This window comes from Malurus melanocephalus, unplaced genomic scaffold, assembly GCF_030028575.1.
Source record: "Malurus melanocephalus ecotype Western Australia unplaced genomic scaffold, MMel_1.1 scaffold_138, whole genome shotgun sequence".
NCBI classification, from domain to species: Eukaryota; Metazoa; Chordata; class Aves; order Passeriformes; family Maluridae; genus Malurus; species Malurus melanocephalus.
Genome location: NW_026623370.1, coordinates 952,777 through 978,465, shown reverse-complemented (window position 1 = coordinate 978,465; position 25,689 = coordinate 952,777). Strand labels below are relative to the sequence as shown.

General features: G+C 39.0%; 1 protein-coding gene across 6 annotated transcripts in view; it reads right to left on the bottom strand.

The window, feature by feature from the left end:
- FHOD3 (formin homology 2 domain containing 3) overlaps nt 1-25,689 on the bottom strand; it is a 367,917-nt gene that overhangs the window by 18,545 nt on the left and 323,683 nt on the right. For all 6 annotated transcript variants that reach the window (XM_057371019.1, XM_057371020.1, XM_057371025.1 and 3 more), the window contains 6 exons: nt 24,066-24,185; nt 23,436-23,597; nt 12,890-13,080; nt 11,116-11,308; nt 2,753-2,924; nt 631-792 (listed from right to left, as the gene is read on the bottom strand). In XM_057371019.1, the coding sequence (XP_057227002.1) occupies nt 631-792; nt 2,753-2,924; nt 11,116-11,308; nt 12,890-13,080; nt 23,436-23,597; nt 24,066-24,185 (1,000 nt within the window). The remainder of the gene's footprint in view (nt 1-630; nt 793-2,752; nt 2,925-11,115; nt 11,309-12,889; nt 13,081-23,435; nt 23,598-24,065; nt 24,186-25,689) is intronic.

Genomic DNA, 25,689 nt, shown 5'->3' with positions numbered 1-25,689 from the left:
CTCTTAAATATTGGATTTACTAAAGCATGAAACCAAACTCCTCAAACTTGGGTGCTGCAGCTCAGCCCCAAGGCCACACTACACCATTGAAAGACCACCTTATAAATGTGCTACCTTTTCTTCCCAGTGGAAGTTAAACTCCTCTATAACCACTTTGCAGCCAAGCAGCAGTAGACATTTTGTTTTCAGGGCTGCGGAAARATAGCACACAGCACGAGAGAGAAAGATTTTAAAAGGCGAAATATCTCAAACCACTTTTTGCTTTATGAATAAATTCAGCTACAGATACTACTATCAATTTTTATGCCAGTTCACAATAGGTTACAGCACTTTAAGCAGTCTCCATCTGAGGTCCTGATCTGACTTCTCTAGTTATGCATAAATACTGTCACAAAGCACCATAAACCATTCTTCTCATTCTGCTAAGGACATTTCAAGTTCTGTAGAAGAGAGTCACCCACAGCATACAAAACCCTTTAAACAATAGCAGGAGGAACATAAGCCAATCACCAGCACACACTCAAATCACTACCAACGTATGTCTGGCTACCAAAGGCCTGKTTCCTACACCAATACAGGTAAATATTTGCATGTTCCCTGTTTTGAGCAATTTAATAGCCCTATACTCACATGATTTCCTATTTGCTCGTGACCGTTTCCTCTCTCTAGGCACCGCTCGCTGGCTTGGCACTTGGGTGGCRGACTTGACGATGCGATCCATGATCTCATCCGCGGCATCGTCCGTTGCGTTGGGTGAATCGTCGTTGCCAGCGTTCCACGAACCGATACGGCCTGGAAAAGACCAGCAAGYGAATTTGGGGAAAAGCAGGCAGAAAGTCTCTTGTGTAACTTTGGTTTTGCAATTGGGTTTTCTGGGAAATTACAGCAGGCTGCTCAGTCATCCCAACTTCAATTCGACCAAAGGAGAAGACTCTGCCTAATGGAGAATATTTCTAAATAATACCCTTGACTCTCTGCTGCATCAGCAGAGAGCCAAGAGCTCAAATGCAATTATAATATMCATACATATACACTTTCTGTTCCTTTCAGCCTCAGTGTCTTGCTCTTGACCATAATACAACTGGCAAATGCCTGCCGGAGGCTGCCTATAAGCCAAGAATGGATAGTGTGGTGGGACCATGTTTCCCTTTGCTCYTATTACACAGACCCTAGGAGACATGGAACCTCTTAGAGATTGATGGAAATCAGAAACACAGGTCCATTGTACAGAATGGAAGAACAATTTCTGAGCATCACAACATAGTGCAAAGGAGACAAGAAAATGGCATGAGGTCTGGTTTGACATGTCTCATCCCCTTCACAAGGAAGAATTCACCTTCTTATCACAGAGCTGTATGYGTCCTGGCATGACTGTGTGTGCTCTAAGTAGAAGAGTTGTTGGCAAACTGAAAAGCTGAAAGCAATTTTGGTTAAAACCACAAACAAACAAGTGAGCCATGTTTCTGAATCCAAAGCTCTGACACTCCTTACTCCATGGAGCATTGTGTAACATATCTTTGGGTTCCTCCACTACTGACTACTGTTTTCTGAGCATTTTGTTTGTAAAAAATTTGACGGCTAGTGTGTAATGTGAACACTGACAGGGAGCTTTGCAAAAGAGTGGGTGTAGTAGAATTGCAAGTTAAAAAATCACAAACAGGGACATTCTATATCACATCCCCAGGGTCAATAAACAGCTTTGATTAAGCCTTTACTCTGCTGCCTTGTTTCCTGGCTCTTGTCAGAAGCAGTTGTATTACAACAGTGCTCCTGACAAGTTCCTGTCTGGCTCACCCCCATTTTCTGCCTCTGTTGTTCTTCTGGGGAACACAAGCTGACTCCCACAATCAGGACTTGTTAGCATTCAGTGTATTACTTCAGCTGTTCAGCTTGTTGCAGTGCAACTTGAATTATTTAAACTTTGTACTTTAGTTAGCAGACTGGCTTCTTACACTGGGGCTGTGAAACCTCTGATTTAGACAGGATCAAGGTTTCAAGCCTTGAAAAAYGACACACATACAGGCTTAGTGGTGGATGCTCTGGATGTACCATCAGTTGTATCAAAAAGTACCAAGAAAGTGTAAGATATCCAGATATGAAGGAGAAGAAATACCAGACTAGGAAAATGAAGATTTGTCAATTTTGGTGCATCACCTTTACTCCAAAACCATYTTCCACGTATCACATGTATGAGAGTAGTGAGGGGAAGACAAAAACAATTTACAGCTCTTCATGGTAGTTTTTTACCTTCATCTTTTTACCATTACCTTTGCAGTTTAGCAGGGAGGTGGTTAAAAGACATTTTCCTACCCATTTTCTTCTCCCCAATCATTCATAAAAAGCTGCAAGGTCTTTTCACTCGMATTTGAATTGCTACTTTCTACCTGCTTCTATTGAAAATAAAAAGAAAGCCACATCCTGGATTCKCCTGACGCCCCATTTTGCTTTCATGATGAGAACAAGAATGAGAGTGCTAATGAGCAGCCACCATCATGATGCAAGGAGAACTGAGATGCTCTGCAGGCTGGGACTCCTGATGCCCCTGCTCTGGCTGTGATCTTTGTGTCAAAACTTCAGGCAAATTCTTCTTCATCCCCATGGCCCAAATCACTTCTGCCTCACAACACCGCTGGGCTGTTCTGCTTCCCCTTCCACCTTCTCAGCTATGCAAGGGGGACACGACCCACGTTTGGGCCACTGTGTGGCTACCCCAGCCCAAGAAACGTGGCCGAGAGGAACCCTTGGTGCTCACCTCGGCTGGCGCGGCTGCGCGTGCGGACGCCGAGCGCCATGGTGCTTTCCCCGCCGCCCGAGGAGGTCTTCAGCACCGCCTTCATGTTCTCGTGCTCGGCAGCGTCCTCGGCRTACTGCAGGCCCTGGGGCTGGCTCTGGCAGGGCGGTGAGCTGCTGCAGAACTTGCCGGACTGCGGGAGGAAAAGGATTTGTTGTTTCAACTGAGAACAGCACAGACAACAGGCCATGGCCTCGACTGCAAATCGTGAGGGAAAAGGTGTCCTGGGCTTGGGTTGGAGTGGAGCTATTCCCTAAAGAGCCCAGCAACAGTTGCTCCTCTCCCAGAGCATTCGCTCTGAGCAGAAATAAACCTGAAGCGGGGTGAGAGCAGGGAGCAGACACAGTCAGAGGAAAAACAGACGCATTAGCTTGAGCTTTGTAATTTTGACCTTATGCCTGAGAGTAAAAGGTACAAAGCAAGGAGTTGCTTTGAAACCGCCGATCCAGACTGGGCCTGATCTGGGGTCAGGCGKAATGCTAAGAGGAACAGCACGAGACCCAATCAAAAAAAAAAAAGGCTTTTTTTCCGTACAGTCAACTTTCAGTAGCAAGGCAAAATGGGGACACTGGTCTAGAAAGAGACACCTTTCCCTCTCGCCTCTCTGTCTTGCTGCACTGAAGACTCTCAAACTGTTCTACAACACAATTATCTACAAATAACCTTAAAACTCGTTACCAGTAAYGCTGAAAAAATGCCTGGTCCCAGAACACCCAGCCAAATTATTTCATGGACAAAACACAAAAATTGCAATCAGAAGTTAGAAGAACAAACAGAACCCTACAAGAGATTGAGGAATCTGCCCTCTGCTTCCCTGTCACCACAACTACATCAACAACAGCAGCTAYACCAGCTGGGCATGCACAGTGTGGGGATGCAGCAGCCCCACCAGTTACCAAAACAACCATCCAGGAACGGGTGGGAGCAGCAGAAACTGCTGGGGACTTACTAAGGAGAAGGACTCGCACTGCTGGGCTGCTCTCCCTTCCCAGACTCTGCCTACAAAGGGCTTGGATGCTGGTATTTGCCACTATGCTCTTATCTACGGAAAGGTCAAAGCACACTGAAAATAGAGCCCTGGCTGCAGGAAATACCGACCCTGTTGACAGCAAACAGGCATCAACAGATAATAATAAACCTCGGTACTCTCAGTCGTATCGCACCAGCATCAGACACCGAAATATGTTTTGTTTTTCCTTTTAATCTTTCTTACTCTGACTAATTCAGAACAGATGAAAGGACAAGTGCTGCATTCTCTTCTTCCTTTGCACAATAAACAACATTAATTATTCACTTGGTGATATCAAGGCAGTCAGTTAAATGGATGCAAACCTGCAAAGCCTTTMCGTCAGAAAATGGTAAATTGACAGAAAAGACTGGGCCCTACTTTCAGAGCTTTGATCGAAACCCCATGTCAAGACTGCAAATTGAAAATGTTTAATCTGGAAATCAATGATAAGATAATTCTATTTTAACACAGTGACTTTTTGGGGTAAGATAGCAAGTTAACTGAGTAACAAAACAATAATCCCTACAAGGCCCTGAGCTAAATATACCMGTACGAGACCTATTTTTGATAGTGAGAACTTTGTTTTTTTGTTAAAATATTAGCTTGCAAYATTTTGATGAGAAAAGTATGCAAGTGCTGGAGTTTCACATGTGAAATTAAGAGACAGAAAAAGATTAGAGAAAAAACTCCTTTGAAAATGCATGCCACTTTTGCATTAGGACTATTCTCTTATACAAAGTGAGTTGTTCAGCTAATCAATACCATCTCAAAAAAATCCCACAGGATAAAGCCTTCACATAACTRTTAGTTCCTATTCACACAGGTTAGTTACATGTTGGCATAAACAAGCAAAYGTAATTTTCTTTCTGAGCCTCAAGCTATACAGCACAAACCATCACTGGGGGTGAACCTCAAGAGCCAAAGTTTTATTTCATTTCCTTAATTTTCAGATGTTGCCATAAATTGCTTCCCAAACCCCAGCCTATGGAGCAAATGACCACCACTATGACACAGTGAGCATTAAGCCACATTGTTTATGTTCAGCAGATTGAAGAAAGCTCCAATGCTGAACAAAAAATGCATTGCACAGTAGACGCTCCTTGAACCAATAAACTATTTTATTATCAATAGAGCTGGAACATCACTTTCAGGAGCAGTTTATGATAAACACATGAACTACTCCATGGCTCACCTCTATGATGACTGAAGTGTCTCGTTCTCAATTTATGTAGCAAGGCAAACAATTGGAATTTGCTTAACATCCCTATATCCTGATGCTTTTGAACACTTTAAAAATAGCACCATGTGGGGTTACACAGTAATATCTTACTTGATGAGTAAGATATTATCCTGGTAATCCATAGCCCAAGGTAACTTATGATCCCCATAACATTTAGATCACCGATATTTTGGGTATTGGCAATATTTTACAGCACATCACAGACAGTAAGGGAAAGAAATGAGGAAACTTAAAGTTATTAAGGCCTCAGATCAAGATCTCCTTATTCAAGAGGACAGGTATGCATATGGTTAAAGCTGACKGTAAAAATGCATTCCTATGATTGAGGCAAAAAGGTATGAGAAAAATGTCATGGTTCATAGTTCCAGCTGAGCAGATGGAGTTGAGCAGTCCATACTGTCTGAGTTAGAAATTAGATGTCACAGCACACAGGAGAAATGGGATGACATGCTTTTTCAGAGAATCATACCTCAGCATCCTCTTCTTCATCAGTCTGCCACTGGAAACAAAGGACAAGGTGGAGAAGGACAAACAGCAATATTTAGGAAAGACAGCACCGTCAAACTGTGACAGAGTAAKAGGTAACCATGGTACTGTTTATGCAATAGGAGGACATAAAAATAGAAGAAACATAAGGGATTCATTCCTTAGACTATCAGCTTGCTCTTTTTTTTTTAGCTGATTGTATGTAAGCAGACTGTCACTGTTGGTAGAGTATGTAGAAATTTCCTGTTTTTCCTTACAGAAATGATGAACTGAAACTGCCCCAAACCCATCCTATTTCTCTCCCTTGAGCCATGCAGTTGTTTGCCCACTYTTTGCCCCATGGAAACTGAGAACACTAGGAAGGACTTCCTCTCCTTTTTGCATCTCTGTGCAGCACAGGGAGGTCCTGGCTGATGTTTCTCTCAGGGCAGAGGTTGACTTCTTGGCAATTCCTTTTCTCTACACTTAAGTGTTTGTTTTAATTCCTTTTTTAAGCTGGGGCTTTTCAACTTCCAATTTAACAGTGCACTCAAATCAAATGCTGGGTAGTCTTTGAATAAATGCTGTAAGTTCTTCAGTAGCTGCCTGATACCTGATCCTGGAAATCAAAGAGATGCAATTATCCATTGTCATTCAGGGCTTTCACCCTCTGTGACAGCAGGCATGTAAAATTTCCTTGACAGTTGCACCACATTAAATGCACAGACATACAAAATATGGTGGGATACAGAATATTCTTAAATTTGGGGATTTACAAAGAATTAGCAAACTATTTAAATCTGTGTTTCCAAATGACTGRGGAATTTTTTACAGGGTTAGAAGATGCCCACATGGAAGTTTCCCAAAGTAAAACATGGCTTCTCAAATATCTGGGGTCCTTGCTTCCATAATTTTCAGTTTGTTCATTTGTAAAGTGCAAACATGGTCCAGAAATGTTATGCATTTTTTTATTTGGGGGTTTGTTTTGTTTTTTTAGAAGAAGCATTCCACCAATAGCATTCCCTTCCCTGGGTTACTAATACATATTTTTGACCTTATCTCCATCTCAGCTCTGTTTCTGTCTGGGATTGATACATTCTGTTCCAGAAACATTCATCATTAAAAATGAAAGCCTGATTTACTTTGGCCCTCAGTTTAGTTCCAGCACAATCTCCATAAGAAGATTAGCTGTGACTGCTGAGCACCATGTTAACATTACTTTTTAAGGGTATGTTTTATTCAAAGAGTGAGATGCTTATTTTAATTTGGACACAGTGGCACTGACAGAAACAAAGGCAGTGTGTTTTGCAGAGGGACTGTGGCAGGTATGTTCCCTTTGCATTAACATTATCTGTTTGTCTTTTTTTCCATCCCCTGAGGGGCAGGGAATCATTCTATAAAGCAATTCTTCTGAAGGGGAACACTGTTCACTTCTTGGCATTAGTAAGAGACAGAAAGAAGAATAGGAAGTATGAACATTCTTGTATTCTAATTCCATCTGTCTGTCTGTCTATCTATCTATCTATCTATCTATCTATCTATCTATCTATCTGTCTGTCTGTCTGTCTGTCTGTCTGTCTATCTATCTATCTATCTATCTACCTACCTACCTACCTATCTATCAAACTATCTATTTATCTAATTTAATACATCATTCTGTACATCCAACTAATCAGTAAAGGGCAGAAGGAGAGCAAATTAAGCTAAACAACAAAAGAAGGCAGTCAGGGCAAGGTAAAATAGCAGAGAACACACACTACAAAGACTGTGCTCCGAATAAAAGTGTATTGTATTATTATTTTATATCAAACTAGATTTTTACAAGGTAAAGTCTCAGCTGCTGGCCTTCCTGTCCATTTAGTCCAGCTAGAAGTGATTTGCTGTAGACCCAATTTAAGGGCCATGTACACTTCTCTGCCTGACTTTGCCCATCTCCACTACCTGGGCATTACCTTTTCTCTCCCTCCTGCTCCACATGGAGTGAGCTCACTCCTAGAATCACTGTCCTACACCCAAAGCAACTCCAGTGCACAGGAGGAATAGTTCACCACCCCCTTCACATTCCCATGCCTGAAGAGCCATTTGACTCCCGCAAATGCTGACAACAGGAGTAAAAGCAGCAAAATAAACAAATCAACCTTATGTTTCACAAGGGAATTTGCTCTCACCCCGGTGTGTACATTCTGCCTTGTATTTCCTTCTTTATTTAATCACTGAGAAATAGCAATAAATTAGTACGTTTTTCACATGTAATATTACCAAAAAGCAGGRAAAGAATATTGCTATACTGGAGACCACTTGCAGACACAAGATGTTAATTGTAAGGAAAAAAAGGCCACTTGATTCTTCTGTCATTCAATCCTGATTCTTGCAGGACAGTCTGAGATCTCCCTCTTTCCCTTTCTCCTGCCCTCACAATTTTCCTTTAGGCTAGCATTTCTGTGCAATGGATTTGGTGTTTCAAAATATTATGTCTATTAMATAGCAATTTTGGAATCAAAACTCCTAAGTATCATGAAAAGCAGAGTTTCATAAATCTGGSAGACAGATGCTTACATTACCTCCTATTATTAAAAATCATTTAAAAGCTCAGATTTGTATCTGTAATTGCATTTCTTCCCTATTTTGCTTGCTTGTTATTTCTAGAGTGCCCAAATGAGTGCTACCATTGGCTAAAGCCAGATATAAGGTTACAGAGAGGATGCAATTTTCTCTGTGAAACTGGTAAAGTACTGCTCTTTTTTTTATTTTTTCCTTACCCCTCCCCTCCAGACAGCATTCACTGAGATTTAAACTGACAGTGCCCAGTCCACTCCAGCTATTAAAGAACATACAAACCCAAAGATATCTGTGGCAAAAGGCTGAAAGAAAGACTGGAAATACTCCCTATTGTGTTTCTCAGCCTTATTCCATTGAGCAGTCGCTGAAGCTGATGCAAGTTCTCCGTGCAAAGAGCCAGCAGACTCTCCACGCCAGGAGCCAGCACCCCTCTGCYTTCCAAGTTTGCAGGGGGGACAAGCTTTAAGAGACACAGGCTCTGAAGAACTGGGCTGGTTCTGCCTTATTCCTTTCCTGCTTTTGCTAAAATCCCTCCTCATCAGCCTAAAAGCAATTTACTGCAAGGTGATAAAAATGAGATACAGAGGAAACTTCCAAAAGGACGGGGAGGTAAATTTCAAATAACTGCACAATACTTTTAGGTCACCAAAAGTAGGGAGTGAAATTACGTATGACTACTGCATATTATAATCACTTTCTACAAAGAATTTCTTTACAATGTCAAAATCTCAACTTTGTTTTGTCAGTATTTGGTAACCAGTGAATCACTGTCAGTGCATTACTGATCTATCTTCCCTTTCCAATGCCTTCAAATATAAAACACGAAGAAAATCAAGACCAGATACAAACCACAGCCAAAACAAAACTGCAATAAAATTCCACGTTTTCATCATTCTTCACACATAAATATCTTCYATCCTGCTGACTTGGAAACTTGTTTTGAGGTTGATCTACCTTTGAAGTTGTCCGAGGAAGCCATGGCAAATAGTCTGATGCAACTTTAATTCTATTGTTTTACCATATACTACAGTTCAAATAAAAGGCAAATGAGGCAATATTACTGGGCTATGGTCAAAGAGATTTAGCAAGTTCTGAAACAACTATATGGCCACATGAATAATCCCCTTAAAGAGCATTTCTGTAAGGGCAATTCTAAAGAATGTTGGTTTTTACTCCTGCAGGCTTTTTGGTTTTAAGCTAATAGGACTGTTCTATAATTGTAAATTAATGATAGGAACAAAATGTCCCTTTCTTAAGATCTGCAGGACATTTTTTTAGTGTAACACTAAATTTCAGATGACATTTAATTCTTGCTAAATCTCAACATCATCTTGAGCTTAACAAAAGACCTTCTTTCAATGAAGTTCTGGGAAAGGCCTTGATGCCTCCTTTCCTCCATTTTGGGGAAATGGCCATTGTCCCTGGTTCTGCCCCTCACTGACTCACTGTCAAGTCTGAACTTTTTTCTGGTTTGAAAGGGTCCTATTTCTGTGCTTTGTGAACCCAGCTGCCTACCAGAACTCCATTCCCTTTCACGTTTTCTGCAGGAAGAAGACATAGAGAAGCTTCCTGGCCGGCCAGAGCCGCTTATTCTGAACAGATCATACAGAAACACTACATTATATAGCAGGAAAACAGTAACCCCTTCRCACCTCAGCATTGCTTAAATTAGCAAAAAGTATCAAAGATATGTGAATGACAATTTTAATTTACCAAACTCTTTGGTTAAGGCTGTCTTTTGGCCTCTTTAGGATACATCACGAAAATCAAGAAGCGATCACAGAAAGGGATCTCAGTTCTCCAGTGGTAGTTTTGAAAKTTTGTATGACTGTATTATACCCTTTGTATAAATTCAGAGCCTCTTCCTTAACCTGAGACCTTTGATAATAATACAGGATTAACATTTTCTTTAGATGGGCCAGATTTCCAAATGTAAAGAGGGAACCGCCAGGAAAGATCTACAAATGATAATGAGTCAATGACTTAAATACAATCTCAATTCATGTCAGTCTCAATACATATATTTATATTTATATTTATATTTATATTTATATTTATATTTATATTTATATTTATATTGACCCATATTGCCTGAGCCATAAAACTGTATGTCTTAGGGCTTTTCATGCCAAAGGCAGGGGTAGTTTCATATGCAATGAAACACTTGCATCTAATCGAGACTCCAGATCTGGATTTTGAGACAGCTGGAAAATTTTATTAAGTACTGGCACTTTCTAAAACTTTATTTGGATTGAGTCAAACTACTTCAACTTAAAAAAAAAAAAAGATAAAAAGAAAATCAAGGGGATTTTAAAACTTACTATGCTGAGAAAACAAATCTTATTTTAATTTATTCTATGTGCATGAAATCTTTCAGTCAAAAGATCTGCAGAGTAACATTTACTGTGGACATAAATTTGTTCGTCCTTTCAGAATCCCAAAGCAGCCTGTAGCCATACAATTGGCTGCTCTGTGCTTCAAAGTTAAGTAGAAAACGGCCATGTGTGCACATGCTATATATACATATATATATAGAGATACACACAGACATAAAAATAGATAAAATATCAAGACTAAAGACTACATTAGAATATTCAAAGATGCAGGGAAAAAATATATTAAAATTTGATTACAATCACTTAAGTCACTACAGTGATTCATAATTTAAATTACGTTCTCAATTAAGAGTCTAATTTCAATTTTTTTTTTTGTTTTTCATATCCTTGGCTGATCAGGTACATACAGCATCTGATGTCTGCTAGATATCCTGGACACTGTCAGTGCAACACACAGGGAAGCTCTTTTTGGATGATTATTTTCAGTCTGTTCTCATCCTACACATTTGTATGAAGCAGAAAATACACCCAATCAAGTAAGTTTTGTAAGTTCTACACCATACTTATAAGTTTTGTTTTCTAAATAGAAGAGAGTTTTTAGTTACAGGAGAAGGACCTCTAATAATAAAAGTAGACTAACAACACTTCATAYACCACATTCARTGAAAGAAAGTTTTAAAAATCCATRTWTTGWGAGATAYYATTTGCCACTTACATCTGTTATCATTTTCCCTCTGGTCTTGTTTCTTTCCCTGTGGTTAGCTCGTTTCTGTTTTTGCTGCAAAACTCGYTCCCTGGTGGTGCGGTATTCCAGAGCAAATTCACTGATAATTTTGCAGAACTTATTGATGTTGACTTCACGTATTGCGTAGGGAGGATGGCCCATAAATAACAAAAATGAGTGAAACCTGGAAAAAAATGAGTTTATAAATGTAAAGGGAAAAAATCTTTATTGATGGTCTCTGGGAAAAAAAAAAAAAAACCCCACGATATATTTCACTAAATCCATTTATTACTTTACTAGCTCCCATCATTTCCTCTATGCTACAGAATTTTCATGGATGCTTTGCATAACATTGGTATGTTTTATAATTAAAACCATGAAAGTCTAGCCTATGATAACTTCATCCCAGTCTACTTTCCCAGGCTGATGCAGGAGATAAGATGTTTATGGAACTCCATCACTTTATATGACTAATTTGGCACGTGAATGACCAATTTCATTTCAGTTATAGAAAAAATATTTATTAAGTTTCAATTCTATTTATTTGTATTAAGCRACTTCAAAGAGGCTGTTAGGATATTGGGCAAAGTCTAGACAAGAAGAATGCAGATTTACAGGCTAGCAAATACGAGAAGGAAAGAATTTCTGGTTCACAAAACTGACCATAAAATTATATTATCTACCAAGTACGCTAGTTTGGGACACTCCCAGTTCACAGTTTTACTCCTTCTGTGGCATTCAGAGCTTTTGCACTATTTGCAATTTTTACTATTGCTTCTATATTGCATGATTTACAACAGCACGCTGAATGTGTAAAAATGTATGGGAATTCCTTTTAACTACCTCTACATCCCTGTGGACAAAAAGTCTTCCCAATCCTAGAAAGATGCATGTATATGAAAACATTTTTAAGAACTACAGTAGCTGTTGCGGGATATTAGTGGAGAAAGTTGATATTTTTTTTTTTACTTGTACAATGCTTATGATAAACACAACAGGAAACAAACAAATTCACTTCCCTCCCACTGCAATTGGGATTTCTGTTTACTTATGGCATAAACCCCAAGACCTCACAAAAACAAAAGAAGAGCTGAATCAACTTCTCAAGTATATATCCACAAATTTGGAATGATTTGGAAATCTAGTTCTTAATTTTGACCACAGAAATTTGGAAATTACCCAGAAGTTGGAAAATCTCTCACAGTTGCATTAAACCCAACTGCAAATCCTAAGGAGAGGAGTCTTAATTCTCCCTTCAGCTGTATAATCATAAAACACATGGTCATAGGTCTTGCAAATATGAGTGATGCTGCCTATAAAAGAACTCATTGTACAAGACTAGTTTCAGTTATTGCATATGACCAATTTGTCAATAAAACTTTGTTTTTTTGCTACAGTCTGTTCTTGTTTATCAGACAGTAAACCAAACTCCCTCAAAAATATCCAGAGATTAACAGAAAATCTATCAACTTAACTGTAAAGCYGCTAGCTTTTGGGTACTAGGAGGTAAAAGACCAGGTTACTGCGCCTTGAGAATAAATGATCGCCTGGATGACTGTTTTTATAATCAAAAATATAGAACTTTTTGGAGTGGGGAATCTTTCCTCAATGGACCTTATAACAAAGTATGCACCACATACAACCTGACAACATTCCTTGCAGGAATGCGCATTAAGCACTTATAAAACAATCTTTATGATTCATAAGTTGTACATACCAAGTAATTTACTATCAAGGTATTGCTGCCACCAATATAATGCTGTACCTGTTAATTATTCTTCTATGAACAATCTTCAGGATTATGATTCTTTCTGCACAGTCTTTAAGGAACTCAGACATTTTTTGCTTTAGACTTGGCTTCATTTCATGCTTTGCTATAGCCTTAAGGTGATCCCATGATGCCTTGCACCGTCTTTCCATCTGACACAAGTTTTCCTGGAGTTGTTCAAAGTCAACCTGAAAAAAGAGAAAGGAAAAGAAAAGGTGACACTTGAGGTGAAAACACTGTGGTTGTATACTTGGACATCCGAACAATGCATGAAAGTGTCAGGGTAGTGGCAGCACAATATCAGTTCCCATTATTAATAATTACCGAACCAATAAAAAAAAGCTTTCGCTATCACACTATGTCTAGGCATATAATATTAATAAGGAAAAGTGAAAACAAAGAAATACCCCAATGCATATATTTGGTTTTAGTCTTAGAGGCCTAACAGCTAAAGAAGGGACAATAAAATATTGTGATGTGTTTTTTCCCTTGCTAATAACTTCATGTCTGCACCAAGCAACTGCATGACTCAGTTCTTTCTGAGGTAATACAAAAMTTTCTCTTTTTCTTAATCCTTTTCTCTACTACTCATAGCTTTTTATACCCTGTTTACTGCTCACTGTTGTACCCTGCCAACACTTCTCCATTTTAGGAAGCACTTGGATCTATTCCCTAGTCATGCACTGACTTGTTAATAGATGATCTAGTTCTAATCACAAAATTCACGGGCCAGAATTTTTTAAAGCTCTATTGAAAGTATGTGTTATTTAGTGATCTCAGCACTAACTTTCATCCCTTGATATACAATACGAATTTACTGGCTTGTAACAAGATCACATAAGGACTTGAAAGTCTTTTAACACAGTTAAAATAAATGATTGCACCTTACAGCAATGTTCATCAGGATGGAAGCCAACACATTCCACAGAAGGTCGGGGAGAGATTCTCCTTTATTCATCAACCAAAAAAGGTGTTCAAATAGTAACACTCTACAGAAGACACTCAGGACATGTTGCTAGCAACTGAACAAAGTGCATTACAACCCAGCCACAGCACACAACAGATGAGAAAAATAAAATTACCCAACATRCTCTGCAATTATGAAGAAAGGAAAGAATTATTTTATAATACCACTTCACAGTTCAGATGAATTCAAGCTATAAAATACAGGCTTAGCTCTCAGATTCTAAACACATCAGTGCTTGAGATGTTACAGTCTCCTACTCCAGTTAATTCCTTAATACTAAATGAAAATCAGTGTCAGGGACAGGTTTTATTTCATTCTTCTTAGTGTGTGCAGCATTTASTGCTGAGACCTATACTGAGGACAGCCATAAGAAATGCATTATTATTAAAAAGCTCCTGGTATTGATTTGATTTGTTTTTGCTGTGATTTATAAAGTGATGAATTTTTCCTCTYCACAAGGAAATAAAAACATCCTTTGATCCACTCTGCTATTCAGAAAAGCCCTGAAGGCGGAGCAGCTGTGGGGTATTTGCTTTCCTTATATCCATATCAATGCATATGTTTAAAAAAAAAAAGTTCTTTCCAGGTCAGTATTTTCAYTGTTGATGATAAACACATTGCTGGTCTCCACAGATGGTATATCTAAAACACACATGGRRAAAAACACTAGCATTCCTGTTAAGRAAAAAAAAAAATTCCAAGGTTTAGGTCTTCTTRGTAAGAATTATCCAACCTAGTTGAGGAAGCCTCTCAGCCTCTACAGCTGAGATATTTAAATTCATCACATTTTATGACAGAATGAGTTTTAATCTATCAAAAAACTCTGAGCTTCAGGCCTGTAGGGGTTCAAGAAACATCTTTGGAGAGCAACAAATGTGGGGGAACGTGGCAAATTCCTGGTCCCTTGAAATCTGTCAGTGGTCAGCACATTCACAAGAGTGGGAAGTTTCCACAGGAACTGGGGACGCCAGGTTGGACTAAAGGATACTCATGAGTTTTTTCAGCACAAACAAAAATTCAATCCTCTGGGGAAATCCTAAGGAGACAGCAGTAAGAAGAATGCCACCTGAACTCTCCTGGAATAAACCTCAGTGGAGTACAGGCATGATTAGCAGAAGCTGTGAACTCCTGGAAGGGGTGAGGCAGGAACTCCAATATAGRATAATGTGCCAAATCTTCATGTAATCTCTGTCTGCCAGCTCTCTGGCGTTGGGTCAAAAAGGAATACACTTGCAGAAAAATATCTGCATGTAAAATATTAAAATTCCAGTTTTTCTCAGAAACAAGCAGGTATCCCACCTGATACTTAGTGAAGTGCTATTTCACCAGTGCCAATTTTGTGTGTAGACACAGAATTCATTACATTTCAGCCTGCTCCAGGTCTGCTGTTCTGCTTACGGTGTTATACAGAAATATAACAGTAAGAGTGATGAGAAATCCCAACTACAAGTGAGCCCCAATTATGTGTTCATATGAGAAGGAGAACAAAAACTTGTGTGGAGTAATAATGACAATTTTTCAATATATTTTGCATAAAGAAAACAAAAAAAGGCATAAATAATACCATAATACCTCCTTGTCAGTTCACACAGCATCGCCAAGGGAGCATGGATTGAACCTTCTGATTTATGTGTTTATTTCCAGCACTTTACTAAAAGAATTAATGATGTATAATAATAGAGCAACATGATTCCTCTTTTTTDTTCTTTCCTTCTTGAAAGGCAAGGTGCACCTAATCTTGCCTGCAGCTGGATGGTSATGCTGGGACTAAGAAGGAATTCCATGAGTTGTGGCTTCAGGAGAGCTCAGCATAGGAAGTAGTGAGACAAGAATTGCTGTGGCACTATAACTATGCTTCACTGAATAAAAGGAAGCAGTACCCTGAAATAGTCATTACAGCTTTCTCTCTGGACAGTAGTGTGCAGATGTTTTACCTCGCCCAAGGATTTCAAGGAAGGTGGAAACATATGTTCCTCTTCTTCCTCCTCATTACATATATGTGCAAAACACATTCAGCTTGCTGGTCCTGCTGAAATTGTTACCTTCTGCTAAATTTTTTTAAATCAATAAATCTTTTTCTGCAGGAAAAAGAATGAGTGGGCTTAGTTTCTTATGTAAAATAAGAATGTCCTTTTTTGAAACACTATGAATTGTTTATTTTCATGTTATAAACCAATGTAGAAAAAGCAACTTTCTAAATGGTTCTGGGATATATTTGATATTTTCCTGCTTTCTCCTGCCAGGTACCTCTCCATTCACAATCACACGAGCTAAAAAATATTCAAAACTAGTATTATCTGTGGGATCTCTTGCTAGGCTCATTGTTCAGTCTTCTGAGAAGTGCCTGTATAGACACTGTTGTATCAGAGTGGAGTAGCCAGAGACAGTATACACAARCAGGATGTAAAGACTAATTCATGTGACAAAAGCCCTGCAGAGTCAGCCTCAGCAAACCACTGCCCTAACTCACTAATGGACAGCTTCAGAATTAAAAATCTATTTTACAATTTAACACACCACCATGGTTTGCATAAATGACTCAGACCAAAGAATAAAACCTTCCAAGCACATGCCAGAAACAACGACACTCACTTTAAGCACTTTATATTACTGTTAACTGCTTCCTACCAYAGAAGAAGATGACTCTCCCATAAACAAAAATTAAAAAGAATTCTACCAAGTTTCTCATTCGACTGGGCTGACAATTCAGTACCTCATGACACACCTACTGCCCAAACAGCTTCTGTTCTCACTGGTTTTCACCTGACTCAAAAACTGCCACCACCATCAAATGGCTCAGCATTTATTTCCCTGCTCGTTCAGGTTCCCTTACAAGATCTAATTTTTTCAAGTTCAACTCATCCAACATCACATGCCATGTATAAAAGTTTAAAACTTTCTCATTTATGAAATACTAGACCATGATCCAATCATTCAGGCGGGACATGAATCAGGGAGACTTTCTGCTCTTTGGGTTGGGATGTTATTTCTTCGTGTGGCCACAAATACCCCATGGCAACWCAGGAACTGCCTCCTTTACTGTTTGTTGGGAGAGAGAGGAATGTCTGCTCTGAGGTAACATTGGGAATTAAATGCAGTTGCTCAAACCTAAAATGCCTTCCACTATATATTCCCCAGGGCAGAATGTACAACTGCAGGTATGTACTGCCATGCACGGCAAACAACTGCAGCCACTGTGAGATAAAAGGTCATTTTTCTTCGGCATTCCCTTAGCTGGAATGTGCTTTACAAACACGTTTCCTCTCCCAGCCAAATCTCCTCTAGTCTTTGGGCTAAGCTCCCCCACTACTGCAAGTACAAAACCATCGAAAAGTCAAAGATGCTGCACCTAAATACACTCACGTTCCTTGCCTCCTATGTTAACATTCAGCTCTTTAACTGGGTCAAAGATGTTACAACTGGATTGAAGCAAAACAGAACCCAAAATAAGTAAATGAATGGAAAGTGATGATGTACTTGTTTTCAAATTCACTGTATCCAAAGTTTTGTTCTGAAGGCCAGTGAATAACTTATTACATAGCTTTGGCATGCTTGTGTAAGATTTCTATTGTTTGATACTCCATTGTTTATTGCTACAGCTTRTTTCTTTCAATGGTGAACATATAAAATCCGGTTATTTTATAAGAAAGACCTGGATCTCTGCTTTTTWAACTTAGTCACAAGGTGCATTAAAAAGAAGATTGATGCTTTCACAATGACAACTGTTGCCTTGAATTCACAATAAAATGACCACTATTTTATTGTACCGCATACAAAGATATACATAACCACACACAAGTTTTCTCTTTTCAAAGTTCAAGATAGTTTCTGCAGCACACCACAGTCTAGTCTGAGATGTTTATAATTTAGGGTCAGACCGTCCATTCTCACATTATTACAGGGATGCGTTCTGGCAGGGAACACAAAATCTTCCTCTTTTCCTGAGCTGGTTCAGTGCCAAAGGAAATTCTGAGAATYGCTCCTTGCAAACATACTGTCATCTGAGAGCAGTGACCTTCTGTGGCATATGTTCAAAACTCTGTCTCCTCTAATATTTCCAGACAGGCTTCCTCCACCAAGTGTCACAAGAACTATCCCAAGACCACTGTTAGTCCAACTTGCACACTGTGGTCATGCGTTTTAAGCCAGATAGATGCCAGCTCTCAAAAGAAAGCAATATATATACTGAAGGTTCTGCCCAGACAAATCTAGGTGGCATGACATCCTACAAAAATAATTTTGGATATTAGAACACCTGAATCAACCCACTAATGAGAACTTGAAGGACAGAGGTGGCAGAGGTGCTTATTGAGGTATGTCCAGATGAGCCTGCCCAATCATATACACATCTCTACTGCATTTTCTACATTAAACAATATCCTAACTACATGGGATCTTTTGGCAGATGCTGTAAGGTAGTTCCCACCATCTGGGACAAAGGGGAGCAATACCACACAGTGGTGACATAGGTCCCTTTAGATGGTGTTATGTTACCTGCAACAACGCCTGCAGCCATTTCACTAGGAATGTTATTGAAACACCACAGTGCTGTCAGGCACATGAGCTAAACCCCATCTGCTCTCTCTGAGACAAAACCTCACAGTCTCATTTGCCATGGAAGCTCCTTCCCCCTTGCCCCAGTATGCCCTGCAGCCAACAAGATCTGCCTTTCCCTGCTCTGCTTTCACCTCTGCTCCTGCTAGCCCATGCCAGSATGTGGGGCAGCTGCTGGCATCACAAGGAATGACTGCAAGGAACCTTGCATTCCTGGACTTCTTTTTTTCCCATGGAAAATAATTTGACTTTTGGCATTTATTTTTGTTTGAAATAACACAGGGAAAACATACTTGAATGATAACTGCACACAAATACTTTCTGCCAAGCGAGACACAAGAAACCCCTCTGAAAGAGGGCAGGAGACAGCATGAGCTTCCCTACCTTTTAATTTTTTTTAAAAAAAATATTTCTCTGCTTTCAAATGTATCAGGCAGAAGCTATAGCATGTCAAAAGCCAGTTCTGTTCCAGCCAGCTCTTTTCTCCTCATGCCCCACTGCCAAGTTCCTAGGAGGGCAGGCAGCTGCAGGCTCCCCTGTGTAAGCCTTAGTCTCATCCTAAGTTCTCTCCTATCAGCAATCCTTACCCTCTCCTGTGTTGCTAACATTTCCTATTTCTCACTTTTAAAYGCTGCCTGCTTCTCCACTGCCTGCTATCTGCAACTAATCCAAGTGTTTTGCTGCAGGGGTTAAAAACCAGRCAGAAGTTTGACATCTTGTAAGTAAATTAAAATCAGGGGAAGAAAATGACAATTATAGTTTACAGAGCTGGCCAGCTTTCAGAAGCAAAGGGGAAATATTTATGGGTTAGAGAGAGAAGAGGAACATTTTTAATAAGGACACAGTTTTTATTCACTAACAGWGAAGATACTGGGGCTGAGGCAACCCCTCCTTAAAGAAATTTCTAGGAACAACACTGAGTTTAACTGCAGAATTATGAGGGTCTGCTTTGGTATTAGGTACATCAATCTGGCACAACTTCAGTGAAAAAAAAAACAAGTTAAAATATGTAAGAAAATAAAAAGGGCAAGTGATTTTAATCATGGGATACTAAATAATTAGTGCTGCGCATGATTTTATAAATGCTTTCATTTATCTTCAATTCTCATTTTTCTTCATTTTTTTCACTTGTATTTGGTTTTTTCTGCTTCATTTATGACTTCAGTCCTTCAGTAAAAAGCCACAAGTTTTGCAATAACTATACCATTTTCTGTCTGTTCTTTCTAACTTCTTTTTGGTGAGGCAGCCTGTTTTCTTTACGCTTTTGGATTTTTTTCATGAACTAAGGCTCAGGAAATTCTTATGTGATGCTCATTTCAGGGGAAGGGGCATCTCTGTTTATCTACCGGATGGAAATTGTTTAGCCTTTGTGGTTTCTTAAAAGATATTTGCAGGCAAAGTGGAGCTCAAAATACAGCCTAATCCACAGTGAAATATTAGTTCTCCTTTCCTGTCAGTTTTCCTAAACCAAGATTTCGCCTTGTCTGTGAACATTCCCTTGAAGAGGGCAGCTTGGATGGTTTCCATGTCCTAACTCTTTGATTTGTGGCAGCTACGATCAAGAGGGAATAGAGCTTGTTACAGTAATCCATCAGTGGTTTAACACATGCAGGAACATCCCAAGGAGGGAGACCTTGGGCGACACACGGAAGGTTAAAGCTATAATTTCTCTTAATGTGATTTTGTCTGGCCTTTTTAGATTTTTGTCCGCTTTGGGCAGGGCCACTGGATCAGCAAACCACAGACTGAAAGACTGTGCTCAATTTTGCACGCTCTTAGACCTACATTTTTTTGTGATAGCAGTATACTAAGCTTTCTTCCACTTTTTATGACTGCAAAATAGAAGATCCACTCGAAGGTACACCATGTATAGTGGTTAGGATTTTGGAAAAAAAAAGGCTCTTCTCTTTTGTGGCAATTTTTCTTTTTAGTGATTAACTTGATCCMAATCTAAGAAAAGAGGGAAATAACTTCTTAACGAAGAGAAGAAGCAGGAAATGAGAAACCAATATACCTAAGKGTTAATAAAGTAGAATCACTCAAATTAAAAACAAAAACAAAAGCATAAGACAAAGTGAAAATCTTCCAAAGATGAGAAACAAAACTCACTRAAGGCAATAAACCAGATCCTAAACATAGGTTGTACAAGAGGAAAACTAGSAGAAAAGAGATGGAATCTAAAGAGAAAATATCTAAGGATATAAAACAAAAACCACAAATTCCTTTATGGTATAYAGAAAAAAGAAAATATGTAGGAGGCCCTGGATCACTGTGGATGAAAGAAACTTAGGAAGACAAAAAATAGAGAAGGGAAGCAAGATGACTTATTTTCATCTAACTTCACCACAGAGGATGTTGYGGGAAACCTACTCTGGTACCTCCTTTCATTTTTCTGTATTATATTTGTAATAGATGTGAACTAATAGCAAGGTTTGAAAACTTTCTAGCAGAAACACATTGGAGAGACATGGTATTTTACAAAGCAGCAAACAAGTGGAGTTCAATAATTCTGACATCAATTAAAATAAAGAAATTGACCCACTGGCTAAAATGAGTACAAATATGCATTAAACTGCACTTGATAACTTAGAGAATCAAAGGAAGGCAGAAGTTTGACCTATCCCTAGAAAAACAGCAAAGTTGATGCAGATGTCGAGGTTTTGCTACTTCATCTGGTAACCTGGCTGAAAGAATGAGTGACAAGAAATTTAATACATAAAAACCCCCACTGTATTCTGAATGTTTATAAAATAGTGAATAGATAAGAGTAAGTAAAGAAAATTAGATTTCATGATCTTTTCAAGAGCATCATGGGAGGCCACCTATGAAGTCTGAGGTTAAGAGGGCAAAAGAAAAGAAGGAACACACATTGATTCTCATTTGTAGACAGGGTTAACAGCAGGTGTCTCATGGTTTGTACTTTGTATTTCAAAATTATCTGGAAACAAGGAAGCACATCCAGAGGGCAAAACCAGATGGCAGGAAATTATTCAGATTAGTCCTGACTGAACAKTATTAGGGGTTTGAGAGATAAGCAGTAAATCTTCAGCAGATCTTGTTCTCTGCTGTAGATTGCAATGAAGTGCACAGTGCACAATGAAGAGCACGACTCCTTTGTGCTTCCAGCTGAGTTTTGGATGCTCCACCAGCTCAGGAGCCTGCCTGGATGTCCTTGTGAACTCCCCTGGGACAATGGGTGTCCAAAGGATAGCAGCAGTCAAAGAACACAAAGGAAACCTCAGGACATCTAACAAAAGGTAGCAGGAGCAGAACAATCAGAGTAAGAGGTAACATTTATAAGGAGAGACTGGAATACTGTGCTTACTGTTGTTTAACACATTCTAAAAAAGTAAGATGGATGAAAAGTGTGGAAATGGTTTCATAAAAAAAGATATAAAAGGATAATTTGAGACTTAGACAAAGATCTGAGCAGCCTAGTTTAATTTGGTCTTGCATTGAAAAGGGTGATGGATCAGATAACCTTCAGGGTTCCTTTCCAACCTACAGGCTCCCCTGTGTAAGCCTTAGTCTTACCTAAGCCTTAGTCAACCTAAGTCATTCTGTTGAACAGAAAATAATATTTTAAGTGTTCAGTATATTCAGGCAGTAAATCCTGAAACTGGCAAGTCGAACAGCAGAAAAAATTAGMTTATGAATCCATTGTCACAAGAACTGAACTAGGAGCCAAAAAAAGATTTCATTTTGCAATTTAAAAAAATAAGTTGCATTATACAGGGTTGTTTGCCCCCATCTCCTCCAGCTCCTCTCTCAATATCCAACTAAGGAGACCTTTGGAAAAGAAATCATTCTTCTATTTGATGCACATGAGAATTATGGCTCATGAAATAACATTTTTCTAGGGGAAATCTTTCATCGCCTTAGAAACTTCTTGTGCTCTTTTTACAAGCAGCTGATATTGGCCACTGTCTGAATCAAGATATTGGACTAGATGGATGCTATAATTRTCTGCTCTAATTATTACCAGTTCCACACGAGACATGACTCTTGGGCAGAATCTTTGTAGTGGCTATCTCCCATGTTTACTACATTACTCAAGCACTGGAYGGTTCTTAAGAGTTATTCATGAAACCTCACACTCCAAGAGATTCAARAGGGAGTTTGCAGTGTTTTTACCATCCCTGCTGGCAGCAGTAGGAAATAATCTCTGTACCACATTGAGCCACTGACCAGAGTTATGCATTAACCAGGAGATTACCATTTCTTGACAAGAGGGGCTGCCACAAGTTTCCTTTGTTTCTACTCATGTTCACTGACTCCTAACCATCAACATTATTTTCAGGAGGAGGACAGAAAAGGAGTACTGAAATGTAGATTACTTTGAGGGTGACAGAGCACTGGAACTGGTTGCACAAAGAGGCCATGAAATCACCTCCTCTGGAGATATTCAAAACCCACCTGGACTTGTTCTTCTGCAACGTGCTCTAGGTGAACCTGCTTTAGTGGGGGGTTGGATTAAGTGATGCTGAGGTCCTGTCCAACCCCAACCTGTGATTCTGTGAGTTAAACCAAGTGTTTCAAGGACACTTTAATTCTGGAAACAATTTTACTAGTAAAAGATTAATTCCTTCCATTAGATTTAAAATTCAGCTAGGCATCTGCCTTAAAAAGGAGATTCCTTCAAACCATAGAATTAATATATTTGGATGTACTGGTCAMACAAAGTTTTAAATTGAAAATAGCTCCTAATAGTTACATACATTACAGTACATACATTACATCCTAATAGTAAATTACATTAAAATGGCTTTCATAATTAGTKGCTGCCTAAGAGAGCACTGATGAGRGAACAACCTGACAGACAAAAATAAAATTCAGAAGAGGGAGTACTGGCATCTTACAATGTATGCATCGTACAGTGCAAACGACACAMTGAACACACATTCATAAATAGTGCTGCATCCAGGAAGGAACAAACAATCAAAGAATAGAAAAAAATCTTAAATATTTGTCCTCAAAGACAAGTTATAAAAATGTCCACCTAGATTTACCTACTAGACATACCTTGGCTGACCTAGTGATGGCCCCGATCTCTGAATAAAGATCAGTGCTGTCTGGGAACTTTTCTACCACCATAGTGCAAACGTGGTGCAGGAGGGACTGTTTGTGCACTGTGTCCTTGACTTCTGGAACCTTCTCGAGGTAGCTCAACTCAAAAGCTTTGGCCTGTAAAGGGAAAAAAAGGGAAGAAATTAAAAATAAAAATGCTTACTCCTTCCCATGCAGATTAGTAGGCAGAAATGATGACCAAGAAGGGGCAGAGGGGAAAGAAAAAGAATCCTGCAAGAGAGGAAACTTATTGCTTTTATTAATTTTTAACTTGCTGAAGACCAAGCCTAAAATGAGTCCATCTGCAGTAAAATGACACATGACACAGTTCTCACAACTGGAATGGGACGCACCAACACTACACTCAAGGGAGTTACCCTARAAGAGCGCTTAGCTCTGTATTTCCTCCAGGTTATGCTGAAAGAGGCAAAGAGCACCCTCACACACAATAAAAAGCARGTTCTCTTCCCTAAATTACTTTTCTGGTACAAAATAAATAGCGAGTTGCAATTCTCATAATGGTTTTGACTTCTGCTTTTTTTGAAGGAAAAAGCTGAAGGGGAAATGCTGGGACATCAGGCTTACGTTGGTTCCGTTCAGAAAGTTCCCAATGGCCAGTAGAGTAGAAAGAATAAATCCCAAGGTTTTATTGTGCTCCAGTTGGTCCATTCCTTCCTTCAGGTCTAGCAGTGGTTCTGCAACTTCCTACCATAAGAAAAGAAACACAAAAGTGAAGGTTAGTTTTTAATCCTATGGTTTAGATTGATTACTGCAAAAAGTTCCTGAACTGGCGTCTCGCAGAGTGTAAACTGGCCATGTGCGCTGGCTTTCTTCCATGTTCCAGCTAATAAATCACATGCAAGACAGCAAAAAATCCATAAAATATTTTCCTACTGTTGTTCTTTTATGTATGCAACTGCCTTAGCTGTCCTGAGGATTGTCTTGTGATTCCAAACAGGAGAATACCGCTGCATTTCAGTTAGATGCATGAACACCCTCATGCTCCAAATGATCAAAAAGCTTCTTAACAGTACTTTTTTTCTAATCTTTGAAAAACAAATGTAAAAGGTTAGAAACCTTTCTGACTTGACATTTGTAGCTTGAGCCTACAGCATTCTTTAAATGATGGACACTTTAGTGTTTTAGATACGATTTGGTGCTTGTGAAAATTTAAAACTGAAAAAAAATGTCTGCTGTAAACATCAAGCTTTACAAATAGTCTCATTTTAATGTTTTAATTTAATGCATCTTCCATCCACACATGTTATCTGAGTATAGATATGCATACTGATAAGGCCTGAAATCATAAATTCTGTTCCATTACCTCAGGAAGTGAACTACACCAAAGAGTTCAAAGGAAGAGAGTGAGGGTAATTGAGTTGACAGAGCTTATTTCTATGTCTCTGTGTGAGGCCCAGGGTTATTTATTTTGTATGCACAGTAACAGTTCACATTGTTTCTATCTTCAAATGCCATTCTAAGCATCTGTGAGCAGCATTCTTTTCACAGAATCATAGAATGGTTTGTGTTGGAAAAGACCTGAAGATCATCTAGTTCCAACCCCCACCGCCATGGGCAGGGAGACTTTTTTACCTAATTTCCCAAATTGTTAGACTCTTTATGAGCCAAGAAGCCAAAATTAAGCTGCTATTTTAGACCAAGAGGAAAARTAACTCAGAACTTAACTTTCTTGGAGACATACAATAGTTCCTTCTACAACTGTAATGATATTTTACCATAAAAGATAAATGAAACACATTTCTAGTCACTACAGAACAATTTGTCTCTTGAAAAGAAAAYTTAAGACAAATTAAGAGATGAGGTTGTGAGCTAAGTTGTTAATACATCAGAGGAGAGGTGCTAAATAATCCAGGACTTTATCATTGAACTAAAATCAAGAAACTGCTGCAGAGTATTCTTTGAGTTGCTTTAAAGTCAGGGTTGATTTAGTTTGTTTTGATGCATTATGGCATGAATCAAACTGCTCTGCATCTGTGGTAAACATGGGCTTCTGAACTATTTCACTTGGATCAATTTTCGACCTGTCAAAAAAACATTCCTAAAAGATTAATTTAAAACATTCTCAAGGTGAACAAAAAGGTGGCATAAAAGGCTTCTAAACCAGGTCATTTGGCTATTTACMGACAAGTTATCTGAGCTTATATTTCTTGCATATAGTAAACATTTGTAATTACTCTTTATTTCTTAT